The sequence below is a fragment of the Neofelis nebulosa genome, chromosome 8 (genome assembly GCF_028018385.1).
Source record: "Neofelis nebulosa isolate mNeoNeb1 chromosome 8, mNeoNeb1.pri, whole genome shotgun sequence".
NCBI lineage: Eukaryota > Metazoa > Chordata > Mammalia > Carnivora > Felidae > Neofelis > Neofelis nebulosa.
In genome coordinates this window covers 104,254,965-104,271,787 of record NC_080789.1, presented here as the reverse complement: position 1 = coordinate 104,271,787, position 16,823 = coordinate 104,254,965, and the positions used below count along the sequence as shown (strand labels likewise).

Below are 16,823 nucleotides of genomic sequence, written 5' to 3'. Positions count from 1 at the left end.
CTTTAATTATTATTCAGCATGAACGTGATTTTATCCCTCTTTTTTCTATTCCCCGCTAGGGGTTGTTAATTCCATTCCTTTTTCAAAGCAAAATGAGTTTGGCAGGTGGAGGGACGTGAGGTCAAAGGATTAGGGGGACATTTGGTTGGAAGTTTCATAATAAATTCAGTGTTACTTCTAAAACAATTATAACCATTATCATCCTCAAACAAACATGTGTAGGCTTAAGCCTTGCTCGAATAGTACACAGAGGTAGGCGGTAGAGAAGTTTGCTGCCAGTCAGTGACAGAAAAGATACAGTGGTGTAACCAGGTCCCCCAGGGATTTGCAGTTATAAACCAGGTCGGACCTAATTCACTGCAAACCGGCTGCCTTGTGCTGACCACATTTAGGCCACTGTCCAGCTAAGGGCCCACAGCATATGACCCTCCTCTTTCCAAGAGTTTTTTTTTTTTTTCCCTCAAAAGTATCTATAATATGGAAAAAAGGATAGGCATTCCCTTTCCTCATGTGATAGTTGGGGTCATGGTTCAAGGAAATTAATGACTTGCCCAGGGACACACGAGAAATTCATGGTGTGATAAATCCTGATCATTAGAACATTGCATCAATGAATTCTTCCCTCTTTTTCCTTCCCTTCAGAGCATCCAATGACTCCTATCTAAAGAGGAAGATGAGTAGGAGAACACGGAATCCTGGATTTTGTTTAACGTGGCTCAAAATGATGACCTGTAAATAAATATAGGATTCTGTGCTATTAGGGAAAGTGTGTACTGTAGAGCTCAGGTCTGGAGGAGCAGGGTCCCCACAGGATAAAAAAGGGGTACTTAAAATCAGCTATGTTAATAGTCAAATGTACATTTTTAATTTGTTCCATGATTGTGGGAAAATGCAAATTTTATCAAATGATAAAAATTTTAATGAAGGAAAAAAAAACTTGTGAGTGTTTTGGTTAAAAGTGATCATGACATTTCAACTGCACCGTCTCCTGGATGGAGCTACCATGTCCATGTCCGAGAAATCTGTGACCCTCCCAAGCATCGTAGTCTCTTCATGCCAAGAAGAAAGTGTGTTACTTCACGGAAAACTAACACACTGCTACTCAGAAGGCCCCCTCGAATTTTTCATTATTTTCAAAAAATCCATGCCGTTTTCTGCTTCTACAGAAAGGATGAGCCAGACTGCAAGGACATTCTTGGGCCTGTCCCAGCATGGTCTCTGGCAGCCAGGGGACCCAAACCCCGTCGGGAAAGGGAACACAGGGCAATTACCTGAAAACAGATGTCCCGTTCATCCCGAAGGTGCTTGTTCCTTTCCCTGCAAACAGAAAAGGGGAATCTATTCAGACATGGTATTTGCGGTCGAGAAATCCAAGAGCAGCCACTTTGCCAGTGAGAGGAGTGCAGAGAAAGGCTTTATGTGGAAGGCCCAGGGAGCACGTGGAATCTCTTTCCTAAGGGGGGGGTGATGGAGGGTAGTTTGTGTGTAAATCAGTTGGAGGCAGGGGTGGGGGGACATAGAATGACTGTGACACCCACTGCCCTTCAGGATCATGCACTGGTCTGTCCTGCCACTAGGGGGAGCCTCCCCCAGAGGGTGACCAGCAGTTCCAGCTGCACCTGTGAGCTTGCTATTGGGCGCGCTCTCTCTCTGAACCATTCATTTCATGCATGCATGCAGTACTCCCACAAATGTCCCCTGAGCACCCACTACATGCTAAGTGAAGTCCTAGCTCTCAAGGTTTACACAAATGGATAAAAGAAAAAGTTTCTGTCCTCGGGGAATTGGTGTTTTAGTGCAGGGTTCATTGCTCTCAAGAAAGATAAAGCAGGGACGTGGAATAAAGAGTGCCAGGGGTGCAGTGGTATTTCAGGAGGCCGGTCAGGGAGGGGCATCTGTGCAGAGGCTTGCAGGAGCAGAGGGGCACTATGCCACAGCAAAGGCTAATCCTGGAGTCAGGCTCAAACAGCGGTGTGCAAGGAACACAGAGGAGGGCATCAGAGTGCTCAGAGGAGAGCCGCTAGGAAATGAAGTCAGAGGGGCACCCGGGTGGCTCAGTCGGTTGAGTGTCTGACTCTTAATCTCGGCTCAGGTCATGATCTCACAGTTTGTGGGTTCGAGCCCCACATCAGGCTCTGTAATGATAGTATGGAGCCTGCTTGAAATTCTCTCTCTCCCTCTCTCTCTGCCACTCCCTCCATCAAGATAAATACATAAACATTTTTTTAAAAAAGCAAATGAGGTCAGAGAAAGGTGAGGGGACAAATGGAGACCTGCTCATTCATAGTCTTGTGGGCCATTGTAGGAACTTGGGATTTTACTCCAGATGAGATATGAAGCCGTGGGGGTTGGGGGAGTAGCAGAGGAGTGTCCTGATCTGACTCAAGTTTTCAAAGGAGCCCTATAGATGCTGTGCTAAGAATACATTGCTGGAGACAAGGGTGGCACCCTGAGAACTGGCCACTCTTTCAAGCAACATGGAGGTCCCTGGTTCCCCTTTCAGTGCAATTGAGGCAGAAGGAGCCTGACTGGAGGGTCAAGAATGTGAGGAAAGGAAGTGGAGATGGAATGCAAGTGTAAACAATTCTTTTGAAAGGTTTTGAAAGCCATTAAAGAAATGCAAAGTAGCTGGATGCGTAAGTGGTGACAGGAGCTACTGGGTAAGAAATGCTATAGGACATTGGTTGGTCTCCCCAAAAGAGAAACAACCAGCCATGGAGGAGAGACAATACCCGCTGGACCAGCCCTTGAGGAAGGTCTCATTCTAGTGCACATTTGGGAGAGCCAGGCACATGGGGCGTTCAACCACCACGACACAGAAGGCAGGAGGTAGGCATGGATGGGCACAGGGGACATGCTCATGTGACGGTTCTGCCTGTCTCCATGATAGTAGCAAAGCCTGAGAATGGCAAAGGGAGAGTTTCCTTCCAGAAGGCCCCTCGCTCTACGCTGGCAGAGAGGTTAGCAGCCCTCCACCGGGGTGAGGACACGGGGGCCCCGGGAAGCCCCATCTCCATCAGGGAGTTCGCTGTGGTGTTTCCTGCTTTGTGCAGTCATCTCCAGGCAGAAGCTTCGGCAGTCAAAGAGACGCTACACCCTCTAAATAAATGTCCACCTTAATTCACACTGCTGCCCTGTCGTGATGGTCACTCATACATATATCATCTCATTCTCAAGAGAAGCCTGTGAGGCAGGCATGAGAAAACTTACATTCCATCTGGTTAAGTCAATTGCCCAAGGTCACACAAATAAGGGTAGTGCTGGGTCTTGACCCAGATCCGGCCCCAAAGTCCATGTTCCCAACCGAGTCCCCTGAAATTGTTTCCTTTTGCTGCTACTTGCCCCTAGGAGGGCAGTCCCTTCCTCACACTGTCATATCCCAGCCATTGCCATGATAGGGGCAGACCCCCATCTTCCCCCCCAACTTCCAACTTGATATCCCTTGCCTCGGCATTATCTCTGTCCTTGATTCCCATTTCCCCACTGCTCTCTGTCACTACCCGATGATTTCACTGTGGAGGAAAAATCTGCCATGGGGGCCTTCCTCGCTACGGATGGACTTTGACCTGCTGCAGAATCTAAGCTTGTATGCATGCAATAGCACAGAAAGACTTTGGGCATGTAATTCTGCACAAATGCCAGTCTCCATCAAAAAGACCCATGCGTTTGTAGAGATCTGCCTTGTCATTCTCCTCTGCTCATTTGCTTTGAATCTGTCCTTTTCTTCTAAGTACAACAGAAAAAAGGGGCAAAAATCAAAATTTGTCCTTGTACACCCTGTTCTCTTCTTTTCACTAAAGCCTTCTAAGATTCAAGACCTGCTCTCAAATGGATTAGAACTTGGTCATGTCAGAACCCCCTTCCATCTCCCCAGACTTTGCAGTCCTGTTTGAATCATGTATTGAGGGAAGTAAATCTGAAATGCATTCAGTTCTGAGCACTTTTCAATTTGGTAGCATCACAGATGCCAGACACGGTGACCTCACCTTGCTTTCAAATAAAACAAAACAAGTCAGAGTGTACCTGATTTAAGACAACTGCACTCTAAAAACCAGAGCCTGGGGAGCCTGGGTGGCTCAGTCGGTTAAGCGGACGACTCTTGATTTTGGCTCAGGTCATGATCTCATGGTTTGTGAGTTCGAGCTCCACACTGGGCTCTGTGCGGACAGCGTGGAGCCTGCTTGGGATTCTTCTCTCTCTCTCTCTCCCTCCAGCACTCTATCTCTCTCAAAATAAATGAATAAGCTTAAACAAAAATAAAAAGCAGAACCCAAAGTGCTCGTGCCCCATCACCATTCCCAAGAGGTGTTTGGCAGACAGAAGGTACTGTAACTTGGAAACCTCACATGCAAAAGTGAAAATCCCATCTTTCTTTCCACACACAGGTTTTGTTTTGGGTTTGGTTTTGGCACATTCCAGACCAATGAGCTTTGAATTTACAGTAAGTTTTAGCAAGTGGAGGAAACTCTAAACTCCTTTGCTCTGTTTATGCTCTGTTTGTGACTCATTTGCTCATTCAACAGACATTAGGAGACTATGGCAGAATCAAGAGAATCAGCCAGATACAGATCTCAATTCTGACTCCCGAAGTGAGTGGCTGTGTCTCCTTTGGTAAATTGCTTCACTTCTCTGCTATCATTTTCCTTCTCTGTTAATTCCCCTATCAGGAACTGCCCTCCTTTCTTTAATTTTGTTGAAGATGAAAGGCATACCAGGGGCACCTTGGTGGCTCAGTTGGTTGAGCGTTTTGACTTCGGCTTAGATCATGATCTCAAGTTCATGGGTTTGAGCCCCACATGTGGAGCCTACTTGATTCTCTGTCTCCCTTTCTCTCTGCCTCTCCCCAGCTTGCGCTCTCTCTCCCTCAAAAATAAACATCAATTTTTTTTTTTAAAGAGAAAGGGATACTATATCTTCCACTGGGTAGATGCTCAAGAAATTCAGTTCTGCTCCTACCTGAGCAAGTACCACATAAGGTGGTGTGGGAGATGCCACAAAGAATGAGGCAGAGCCTACCTGCAGATGTACAAACTGGAGAGGGATGTGGGCATGTGTGTGAATGGACCAAACATAATATGCTGGGGATCAGGGGAATGAGGGCACTCTCTCAGTGGCTGTGATCATCCAGAATGTAGGCAGGGAAGACTTTCAGCCTGGCTCTTCCAACCCAAGAAATGTGGGATATGCTCTCAGAACACATCTGGTGCTGACACACCTCAGGAGATCCAGCTGTTTCAGAAGCCCCGACTTCTCACGCTGCAGACTCTCCGTCACACGGTACACTTCCCTGAAGAAGAGGCCAACACAGATTTATGAGCTTCTATAGCAGGGATTTAAGCCACCACGGTGTGAGGGGCTGTGTTGTAGTTGGATGTCCAGGGCACTCAGGACCAGCAGGCAGCACCCCACCCTGGGGTCAGAGGGATATGCCTCCCCTGTTGAGCACCTGCTGTGTGCAGGCGGTTACAGCTATGATCTCACTTCGTCATCACACACTCCTGATTTGGAAGGTGAGATTACCCCCATTTTATAGACACAGAGAACCAGTAACTCTCCCCATGTCCCATAGACAATCCACGACTGAGCAGATTAGGACCCCTTACTCCCAAACCCATGAACAGGGCTTCATAATAATCACTTGGCCTTCCCAGGCTCCAGGTGACCCTGTCCTATCCAGAACCAATACTCTCCAGCCCAATCCTGCAAGTGAGAGCAGAACTTGTATTTTTCCTGTAGCTGGTTTCGTTTGTTTCCAGGAGCTCCAGAAGAATCCTTTCCCCTTCCCCATCCTCCCCTATAAGTCTCCAATCTGTTCTTAGATCTCTGTAATTTCCTCTGTTGGTTATTCATTTCTTTAACTTAGGAGTTCTCATCTCTAGCCATAAAGCAGAGATCAAATGTATCAATTATAATCAGATACTTAGATCACAGTGTGAACACGTCAATCATGTCAATCACCCTTTGAGTAAGGGGAGGGAGGAGCTGAGAGGTAGTGGAGGTGTCTGGAGACCAACTCAGATGGTGAGGTAGGGACTGCCTGGTTTGTCTGCATCTCTAAATGCAACCCAGTGCCCAGCATGAAGGTGTCGTCAACAAAAAGCAGTAAGAAACAGGGGGCCCTGGGTGGCTCAGTTGGTTAAGCGTCCAACTCTTCGTTTCAGCTCAGGTCATGATCTCACAGTTCGTGGGTTCAAGCCCTACATCAGGCTCCATACTGACAGCTTGGAGCCTGGAGCCTGCTTGGGATTCTCTGTCTCCCTCTCTCTCTGCCCCTCCCTCGCTTGTGCACTCTTCATGCTTTCTTTCTTTCAAAATAAATACATAAACAACAACAACAACAAACGAATAGCATAAGAAACAAAAGGAGAGAAGGCAGAGAGTGGGGGAGGAAAGAAGGAGGCAGGGATGGAGGCAGGAAGAGAGGAAGGGAGGGGTGAGTTGGGGAGGTATTCAACACCACCCAGGGAAGAAAGAAAAAAAAGGAAAGCAGAATTGGGTGACACTGGAAAATAAGCCTTGCTGAACTTCGCAACTTTGCCTCCATCCTTCCCTCTGGGCTCTGCACTGTGCTTTTAGAAATGTTTAAATCACCCCTAAGGTTACTGCAAAAGGCCCAAAGTTCCACATTTCCAAACCACAGCATAGTTGCTAGTGTAGGGAGCATCTTATAGTCTCACAAAATGCGTCCATTTCCATAGGCTGTCCAGACTACCCCAATTGTGCACACACCGGGCTGGCGGGGGACAGTCACCCCTCTGCCGCACCCTCAATGTCATTACTGAGCTGGCGAAAACAGCACCTGCTTGCTCGGTCCATAAGGCTTGAGCCCACCTCACAATAGATTCCTTAAAAGGTATCTATGTGGTTCTTCCCCCTTTATGGAATAATTATAAAGTCAATTTACAACAATAACAGACCGAATCAAATTCTAAGTTCACCTCAGACAATCCTAATTAAGCAATAAAACTTCTCTAGCTCCTGCAGAGATGCCAATTCCTAACACTTTATTACCAATTATATTTAATTTCAACTTGAGGGAAAACAATGTATTTCCCATTATCCAAACCGGGTCCCCAAATCCCTGTCTAGGATTCTGCTGTGATGAGCAGTATGTGAGCACAGCTGTTTGCTGCTGTGGTGCCCTGTGAGCCACGATGGCTTTGTGGATCCTCTGTCCCAGCCCTGGGTTCTGATTCTCAACCAGGAGCAGACGACTCTACCCCTGCTAAGGGAAATCACTCCCTGGACACCTGACATCTGTGTTCTCACAGAACATTTGATTTAGGAGTGATTCCTAAGAAATAAGGCATTCCAGGTCTTTGCACTGTAGACACAACAGAGTTGACTGCTGGAGCCATACACACACACACACACACACACACACACACACACACATTACATATTGATGAAATATGTCTACCTATTTGTCTAATAAACATGCATCTATTTAGATACACACACATTGTCAGACTTTTTCTGTGTTCACAAAAAGGAAGGCATCTAACCTAGACATTCTAAAGGTCTGTACTTGGTACTATGTGGATTGAAAGAGAAAGAAATTACCATTTTTCATAGGAGTGACTGGTGACAGGTTTATGGCTGTCTTTAGGGAACTGCTGTTGCATTATTTTCTGGAGAGGGATGAGAGAGGGAGCATCTCCAAAATATATCGCCAAGTGAAAACACAGGCAAATGCAGAACAGTGTGTAAATGAAAAGTGTGTGTGTGTGCTTGTATATGCATAGAACACTCTGGAAGGATCCACAAGAAACCCTGAGGGGTGGCCTCTGGGTCTTTGCAGACCTCTTGCTGAGTATAGATCCTTTTGTGTCTCGTCATAAACTACCCACCCCAAATAAAAATTCATTAACAAAATAAACAGGTGCTCCTTTCCAGCTGACCTTCATCTTTATGTTATCTCTCCTGCTTGATTGTTCTTTCTTTATCTTATTTTAAAATCAAGTTCTCCCTCCTTGAGCATCTTTGGAGAACAGAAAAATTAATTTTGCCCATTTAGAATTCTAGCTGATAAGTGACTAAGTCTTTTTATCTCCCAGTACCGTCCTCTCCTTTCCCAGCTGCTCTGGTGCAGCATCAGACAGCAAGACATTGTGAGTTGGGGGGGAAGCACATGATATGGGGAGAACTCGGCTCTGTCCCTGTTTTCTGGCACTAGCTAGCTGTGTGGCTTTGTGTCACTGCATCTCTCTGAGCCTCAAGTTCTTCATTTATAAAATGAAGAGGTGGATTAGAGCACTCACCTGCTATCAGTACTGCAGATCTGGGACTCTGTTCTACAGGGAACCAGCTAAGGCTCTCACTGCCCTCTCTCCTGACCTCCCCAGACAGGACACACTCTCCTGGGCTCCAGCATGCTTTCCAGCTGCATAAGGCATTGTGCGCTTTTTGAAAACAAGTCATGAAGTTCCTGAAATCATTTATCTCTTCCTCCTGACCCTCTTTTTCAGTTCCCAGCCTCCAGAGATTGTCTCTGGCTTGGTTAATTAAGATAAGACTTCAGAAAGATTTTAATCCTCATGCTGTGATTTGATACCCTGGCACTGGGTGCTTATTTCCATTTGCTGTTCTAATGCTGGTGCCTTCAGATGTTTGCTGTTTTAAAACTTGATTCAATTTTAAGAGCCTAAGTCCTTAATTCTGTTTGTAAAGTTAAATGCCTGTGCCTTGTTGGCCTGCTCTCAATGAGGAGGAACTGATTTTGCTCATTTACAATGAAATACACTGTCCTCCCCTGGTCACCCAAGAATTGGAGTGAAGGGGATTGTCTTAAGTCAGCTGCTCAGAATACATTTTCTTTTTAACTGGAGAAATCTTGGGGCACCTGGGTGGCTGAGTCCATTAAGCATCCGACTTCGGCTCAGGTCATGATCTCACAGTTCGTGAGTTTGAGTCCCACGTCAGGCTCTGTGCTGACAGCTCAGAGCCTGGAGCCTGCTTCAGATTCTGTGTCTCCTCTCTGCCCCTACCCTGCTCATTCTCTGTCTCTGTCTCTCAAAAATAAATAAACATTAAAAAAACAAAATCAATCAATAAATAAAAAAATTAGAGAAGTCTTTTTAGGGTAAAACTCCACATGCAAACACATTTCCTCTCTTTCACCCTGGGAAATCAGTCCAAAACAGTACAGGACAGCACACACAGGACAGACAGCAGAACAATTTGATTTAGGCCAACGGACCCAAATTTTGCCATCATTCAGACGGAGTGAGGGCTTTCCCTTTTGAACAAGGACAGTCAACGTATGTAACACTCAGGCACTGGTAAGTAATACTGCCCTTTCCTCTGAAATCAGACTGTTTAAATACCTGGCACAGGACCAGGCACACATTACCTTCTGCAGAATGAATGAAGGGAATGAACGAATGCATGAATGAGTGATGAGTGAATGATGGCCAGTCCCATTCTTGAGTACATATTTTCTGGCTGGTTCATGATTCACTGTGTGGAGTCAGCAAGATGTGTCTAGCATGGAGTGTTGTACTAGAGAGTTACTGAAAACCTCTGACTCTTAGCTTCCTCGTCCATAACTTAGAGTTGATAATAACAGTACCTGCCACATCAGGATGCTGTAAAGTTCATATGAAACGATGTCAAATTGTTGACATAGGTGAGATATGTTGAATGTACAACATGGTACCTGGGGCAGAGCCATATGCAATAAATTTTTGACAAATGAGTAAGTAAACAAATATAAATGTGTGAACAAATAAGTGGGATTCCTGTCCCTGGGCACACCAAAGAGTGCATTCGTTCTCAGAACCTAACACTCCCAAGACGACTGTTGGCTGGTCCCCCAGCAGCTCCTCAGCTCCAGCCTGCAGACCCAGCCCTTGACTCTTCCTTACGTGTGCTTCTGCCTAGCAGGCTGAGTCCACTGGCCGCACACCAAGAGCAGGTCGCTGGCAAACCAGGCCCTGAGAGATGTGGGGCTCACCACACTGTGTCCACACAGAGGGACACTGGTGGGAGAGAGTAGGCAGACTGCAGTGAAGAGTCCAGGGTACTGTCATATACTCCATCAGATTAAATCTCAGAAGCCTACCTGCTTCACTCTCGTCCTGGGTCTCTAACCTATGACAGTCACGTGTGGTCTGTCCACACACTCAGCCTTTTCTCAATGACCGCCCTGTATTTGTTGGGTGGATAACACATCTTTTGAATCACATGATACATTTCCCAAGAACAGGGTTGTAGATTTCCTGTCAATCCTAGATTCTGCTTGCTACAGTGCTGGTCTGCTAGATGGCCTCGGGATCCTAGAAGAGATTTCAGGGACAAAGGAGCCCCTGAGCCCCACATTCTAGGCAAGGTGACAGGGTCTCCAAGGGAGGAGACGATGTCATGCTCACAGCAGGGGGTGAGGCTGGACATCAGGGACAGGAACCAATGAGGGCCAGACTCACATCTCCTTCTCCTGCTGGAGTTGGTGGGCCTCTTGCTGGAGGCTCTCCAGCTGTTTCCGGGCATCCTGCAGCTCCCGGGAGGTCCGCTCCAGCTCCCGGGCCAGCTCCTGGTTTGTGACTCTCAGCTTGGTGTTCTCAGCCTTGGTTTCATGCTCATCATTTTGCAGGGTGGTGCACTGGCCTTCCAGCTGGAAAGGAAGGTGGGGGAGCAGGAGGGAATGATGAACAACCCCCATCCCATCTGGCTCCGCCCTAGTCTCCCCTCACTTTCTCCACCTGTGGGCAGGAGCCCTCACTGCCAGACCTCGCTGCCCTTGGGCCTCGACAGGCTTTGTCCTGCTCCTTAAGTCACACGGATGCACTTTTGGAAGCAGGGAGGAATGGCCAGAGCACATCTCATTTCTCCCCTGTCTCCACAGGGCTACTGAACAGTCCAGAGGGAACAGCACCATTCACAAAGACTGCTGGGAAAGGGAAGTCAACAATCCATCCGTGTCCCCAATCCCGGTGACAATAATGATGCCATTAGCATCTCATCCATAGTCTTGAGAGCCAACCTAAATCCCTCTTGTCCTTTCAGCCAATTGTCCCCCTCGGCCCTGATGGATCTGGGAAACAGCTAAGTGGCATTCTTCATAAAACTGTCCTTCCTAATTTTGAATTCTGACAGCAAATCTATGTATCCCCTTTTCTTTGCTCCGCTAAATAAATCCATTCCTTTAATCTAGAGAAATGTTGTGTGGTGGCCAGAAACCCTGGAAATTCTTAGGAAACAGCTAAAACAGGTCAGACCAAACACATACCTTTTTTTTTTTTTCATGTCCCAAAAGGAACTAAAAAAACCTGCATTTGTATAACTGCAGCGTTTCTTGGCTGGTGATTCTGCTTTGCAAAGCTTCTAACCCTCTCACCAGAGGAGGAATCAAACCAAGGCAAATATATCATAATAAATTTAGTTTAATAAATGTGGCCAGTGAGGGGAAGAGGAGGCAGCAACAAGGAATTTTGTGTGATTCTCAAGAGGCTCCTGTGTAATCAGGCAAGCATGCAGTAATTAAATCGAGTGGTAATCATTCGTTTGAGGGATAAGTCTAATTGGTAAGAACTTAATGCATAATAGTGAGGGGGAGAAAGAGTAGAAGCAAGGGATAGCTGTGGAAGGGTAATGGGAAGGCAGCTGGCAGTTCCTCCAGTGGAAATTATCTTGTTGCAAGAGAAAGAAACCAAGGGGCGCATGGGTGACTCTTGGTTTCGGCTCAGGTCATGATCTCATGGTTTCATGACTTCGAGCCCCACACTGGGTTCTGTGCTGACAGCTCAGAGCCTGCTTGGGATTCTCTCGATCCCTCTCTCTCTCTCTCTCTCTCTCTCTCTCTCTCTCTGCCCCTCCCCTGCTCAGACTGTCTCTGTCTCTCTCAAAAATAAACTTAAAAAAATTTATTAAAAAAAGAAAGAAAGAAACATAGGTCAGGGAGCAGCAGGAGTGGGACAGTCTCTAGCCTCAGCATGGGGTAGCTTCAAGCATATTTTACTGTGTTGCTGAAAATAGCCCTCTCTATACAAGTGGATGCGGTGTGTCTGGGTCTGTCCAGGGCTGGATTACTTCCAGAGCCAGACAAAACAAAACGGGAGGCCAAGTGACATCCTGGCCTTCCCTCCCCCACGAGCCCTCACCTTGGAGAGGAGTCTATGATTGTGAAGTTTGCCTAGGTAATCAATGTTCCTGAGGTCATTAGGCAGCCATGGTGGCTGGACACCACCCTACACAGTGTACTGCCCAGACCGCCTCGTGGGGGCTCAAGTGCATCAGAGGAACATCTGGTGTCTGCATCCATCCTGTAGGGTGATGGGCATAGCCACAAAAAAAAAAAAAAAAAAAAAAAGGCTAAGGAACCTCTTCCGGGCACATAGGAAAACAGGGGATGGGCAAATTGATCTTTGAAGAGTCTCTTCCAGCTGGAGGCATCCATGGCCATCGCAGTGGGAAGACATCACTGCAGCCTCCCACAAAGCATTAGTGACTCCGTCCTTTGTACCTCAGCACCCCCCTCTCCTCTTACCCAGGATGCAGGAAACAAATTAATGTTTGGCATTCTGGCGGCTCCTGGGTGTAATTAGGTTGACAATGTCTTCAGATGCCTCGAGGGAGAATTCTTGGCAACTTTTCCCAACTAAACACCTGGCACTGGAGAGGTAAAGGCTTTATCCTGAGATCACCTGTGGTTTCAAAATGCTATCTTTTGTACAGCTAAATGGTTCTCCTCCAATTAAAAACAGACAAACAAACAAACCCAAATCCTTGAGTGAATAGCAGGGTAAGTGGGCAAGAGCCAGGGGAGGGTGGAGAGAGGAACCAGGTGCTCCAAGGCCACGGCAAAGGCACACCTGCTGCTGCTTCTGGATGAGCTGCTCCAGCTCCTGCTCCTTGGATAACAGCTTCTGCTCCAGCTCCTGACTGCGGGCCTGAAACCTCTCCATGTCCTGCCAGGCCGGAGAGAAGGACGCGTGAGGCCCCAGGGCACTTGGGATGGAGATTTGTCCCCCACCTTGCACCTGCTCAACAGCAGGGCCTCCCCATCCTTTTGGATTGTAGGGCCCTTCCCACAACATTCCAGGGCTTCGATGCCCTGCCTGGCTGCTCAGGGAGGCCCACTGGGACGGAGACAGAGCAAGTGCTCATAAGGGGTCATGCCAACTCCCCAACTCCCACCATGTGTGACCATGACCAATGACTGTGCACCGCTCCCCCAGAGAGAGACAGTGTTGGTTAGTGGTAGAGTACTGAACATAGAGAATCTCATGCCTCCATCTCTTCATCTCTAAATTGGGGGGGGAGGGGTATCCTTCTAATGTGGATATTCTGTTCCACGTTGGGTACAGTCATTTGTTCCCTCACACTACCCCTTGCTCGGGAAACACAGGGCATTACTTCTTCCCCTTGAGGGTCTAGGTCCTCGCCGTGTCCCACCATGATTGAGGTGTCCCAGCCTTGCTCTTGTGATAGCTCTGCCTCTGTGATCCATAGCCCCTCCCCTCCCGCCCTAGGGGTGGGGTAAAGAGAAAACTGTGTGGGCTGTCTGGACGCCTGACACTCTCACAGAGCCTGGTCTGGTACAAGGTCCCTCATCTGGGCGTCAGGAGACTGGGGCTCCAGCCCTGGTCTTACCTAGCTGACTTGACTTCATTCATCTATCATTGTTTCTTTGTTCACAGGACAGAAACAAAAATATGCAGGCCACCTACAGCTCTCCACTCCCCTGAAGGCAAAAATGAGGTGTGAAACTTGCAGGGAGAGAAGAAACCATTATAATGTGCATAGAGCTCATGACAGGAGCCCCTGGGGTTCCACCTGCCTTGGAGGACAGCCTGGAATGCTGGACACTAGAGGGGCTATGAGGCTGGGTGTGATGGTGGCACCAGGGGGGGTGGGAGCACACAACCACTCTCAGGACACAGGCCTTTGGACGCCTCTGTTCTAAGGCTCAGAATTATTTCCTGGGCTCATCTTTTGTAGACACTACCTGGTCCTGAGCCTGTTCTCAGGCAGGTACATGGAGCTCAGGGACAGCCTGTGATCGCCCTCACATCAACCACAGGCAACGATAGGGGGAAGATCAGACCGGGAAGCTCCTGCTGTCAAAACCTTCACTGGGGAACCTGCTTCGTTCAGCTTGGCTGTCACTCACAGAGTAGGTGCCCCATCAACAGTGCCGGGAAGGCGGGTGGCTCCACAAGTCCAGCACGGATGCTGCCATCCCCATGGTGGGCCTGCAGAGTGCCTTATAGCCCTGGCCAGCACAGAGAATTGAGGGGGGGCGTCTATTTTCCTTGAGCCGGAGTGTGCCAGTCATTAAGTATTTCCCTCGTGGTCAAACAGACTGCTACATGTAGAGCCAGAAGGCCCAGCCCTTCTCATGCTGTCATAAACTGTCACACCACTGTCCTCACGTTGTGACAAGGCAAAAGCCTGTGTCTGCAAAGCCAAACACATTTTAACAGTTTCTGTGTTTGTGCAAAAGTGGAAAACCTAGGCACTGGGCCTGAAAGGCCTGGGGTACTAGAAGGGGAAGGAGGGAATGGAATGGGGGGTGAAGGGTACAGTGGTGTGGTCATATACCCTTACATGATCCTAATGTGTCCTTGAAATTTTTCCTCCCACCTCTTCCCATTCCCAGTTCCCACACCTTGGCCCACCTTTTGCTTCTGGAAGCAGGCCTCTTTTTTTAGCTAGGACCTCTGACCTGTAGTCATGGCCCAGCAGTAGATCATTTGGGGTAAAGGGAGTGACTCTCCTACTGCAGGAAAAAAAAGGCTACTGTTCTCAGAAAACTATTTTAGGGTATGCTGGGTGACAAGTGTGTGAGTTCTGTCTGCCTTATACTCATCCAACTATGCTGAAGGGCAGGGGACAGGCAGACTGTTTTAAAGCTCTAAGAAAGAATGGGTACAGGGGGAGTCTGGAAATACAGACAAGCCTTCAGAGGGCTCTAGTTGGAGAATATGATGGGCTTTTTCTGGAAAGCATTCAGACTTCATCTCGTTTTGAATGGTATCTGTGATAATAAATAGATCCTCGGTGTAGGTAATCCAAATCAGCATATATATAAAAACTGGTTCAAACCAACCTGCATTAAGGAGGAGGGAAGGGTTGTGGCAATAGCCCAGGTTCTGTTCTGAGAGGCAGCGCAAGACGTGGTCCCTCTGCTATATTCCCAGAAGTCCTATGTTGAAACCTAACCCCCAAGGTGATGATCCCATGGACGCACTTGCCCCCCCGACCCGTGAGGACGCAGCGAGAGGGCCACAGCCAGAACCAGGGAGTGGGCTCTCACCAGAGCCTGACCACACTGGCCCCCTGATTTTGGATGTCCAGCCACCAGGACTGTGAGAAATAAATGTCTGTTGTTTATAAGCCACCCAGTTCATGGGATTGTTGTAACGGCAGCCTAAAGCTACCATTCAAGATCAATGACTTTTCTGTTGAGAACTCACCAAGTGGATAATGAAAAAATGGGTAAGAGAGAGTTTCCTGTAGCTTTGTTTTATAAATATGCTCCCAAAAGGACCCTGCTTAGTTTGGAAGAGGAGAGAATTTCACCAATTCTGACCTCCCAAGACAAACAGCAGGCTAGAGGCTGCTAGGAGGATAGATGCCAGAGTCGGAACGAGGTATGTGAGCTCTACATTTTCTCCCATGGGGTCCGAGAAGGGTGGGGTTTGACTTGTCTTGGTTATTAAGTTTTCTAGGTGTCTAAGGGAAAGGATGGGAAGCATAGGCTCTAATGATGGTCCCCCTAGAGGAGCTGCTGGGCATGGAGTAGAATGGACTGCATTTGGGTGGGCCTGCCTTCCAGGTCTGGGACCAGCCAGTATCAGACCCGGTCTCCAAGCTGCTGTAACTGGTAAGCACATGCACCTTCATCCTTTCGTCATTAGTTCATTCATTCATTGATTCAATAAGTATTTATTGAGTACCAACCGTGTTCCAAGCATGGCTGAGGGGCTGTGGATACAGTAACAAGTAAAGATAAAGATCCCTGCTCTCAGGGAGACTGGGTGGCTCAGTCAGTTAAGTATCTGACTCTTGGTTTCAGCTCAGGTCATGATCTCACGTTTGTGGTTCAAGTTCCATGACGAGCTCTGCGGTAACGGTGCAAAGCCTGCCTGGGATTTTCTGTCTCCCTCTCTTTCTGCCCCTCCCCTGCTCATACACTCTCTCTCTCAAGATAAATAAATAAACTTTTTTTTTAAAGATCCCTGCTCTTGCAGTGCTTACGTGATAGTAGGAAGAGACAGACCATAATCAACAAAAATAAACAAGGAAATTAAATGTCATGCCTGAAGGTGACAAATGTCTTGAAAAATATAAATAAAGCAGCAGAGAGACAGGGAATCCACAGTGCCACAGGTGGGGGCACTGCAATCTTAAACTGGGGGAGGTAGTCAGAGTAGGCGATATTTCCACCTGGTACTCAGAGCCAAGCCCTGGTGTGGACTCTTACTTTCAGGAGAAACTGCTCCTTCTCATGCTTGATTTGTTGTTCCATCTCCTCATAGAGATGCTGGATTTCTTCATCATAAGCAGCAATTTTCCTGCAGAAGTGGCAGAAAGAGAGTCTGCGAAGGTCTACACCAAAATTCATTTATCCCCCAGAGTATTTATCCTCTGGAGCTTGGGCACCAGAATCCCATCAGGAGCTTGGGGCTGTGGGAACAACTGCGTAGGTCAGGTGGGACCAGTTCCTCAGGATTAGCTGACCATAGAGGCCCAGCAGGACCTCGTCCTCCTCCTAGATGAGGAAGCCATCAGTCCCAGATGACCCACACATTCCTCAGTGAAGCTTCCTTGGCTCTATCTTCCTTAATTCTGCTTTATTTCAACAACAAGCCCCTTGGCCT

The 16,823-nt window shown here is 47.7% G+C and overlaps 1 protein-coding gene across 13 annotated transcripts in view; it reads right to left on the bottom strand.

Moving 5' to 3' along the window:
* Positions 1-16,823, bottom strand: part of CRACR2A (calcium release activated channel regulator 2A) — a 138,731-nt gene that overhangs the window by 36,519 nt on the left and 85,389 nt on the right. For 11 of the 13 annotated variants that reach the window (XR_009265956.1, XM_058743993.1, XM_058743992.1 and 8 more), the window contains 5 exons: positions 16,427-16,517; positions 12,810-12,905; positions 10,425-10,612; positions 5,216-5,287; positions 1,272-1,317 (listed from right to left, as the gene is read on the bottom strand). Coding sequence is in view for 12 of the 13 variants with exons in the window: in XM_058743993.1 (XP_058599976.1) it covers positions 1,272-1,317; positions 5,216-5,287; positions 10,425-10,612; positions 12,810-12,905; positions 16,427-16,517 (493 nt within the window). In the remaining variant the exon portion in view is untranslated. Of the gene's footprint in view, positions 1-928; positions 1,182-1,271; positions 1,318-5,215; positions 5,288-10,424; positions 10,613-12,809; positions 12,906-16,426; positions 16,518-16,823 lie in introns of those variants that run through there. The other 2 variants (XM_058744001.1, XM_058744002.1) reach the window with 2 other exon arrangements.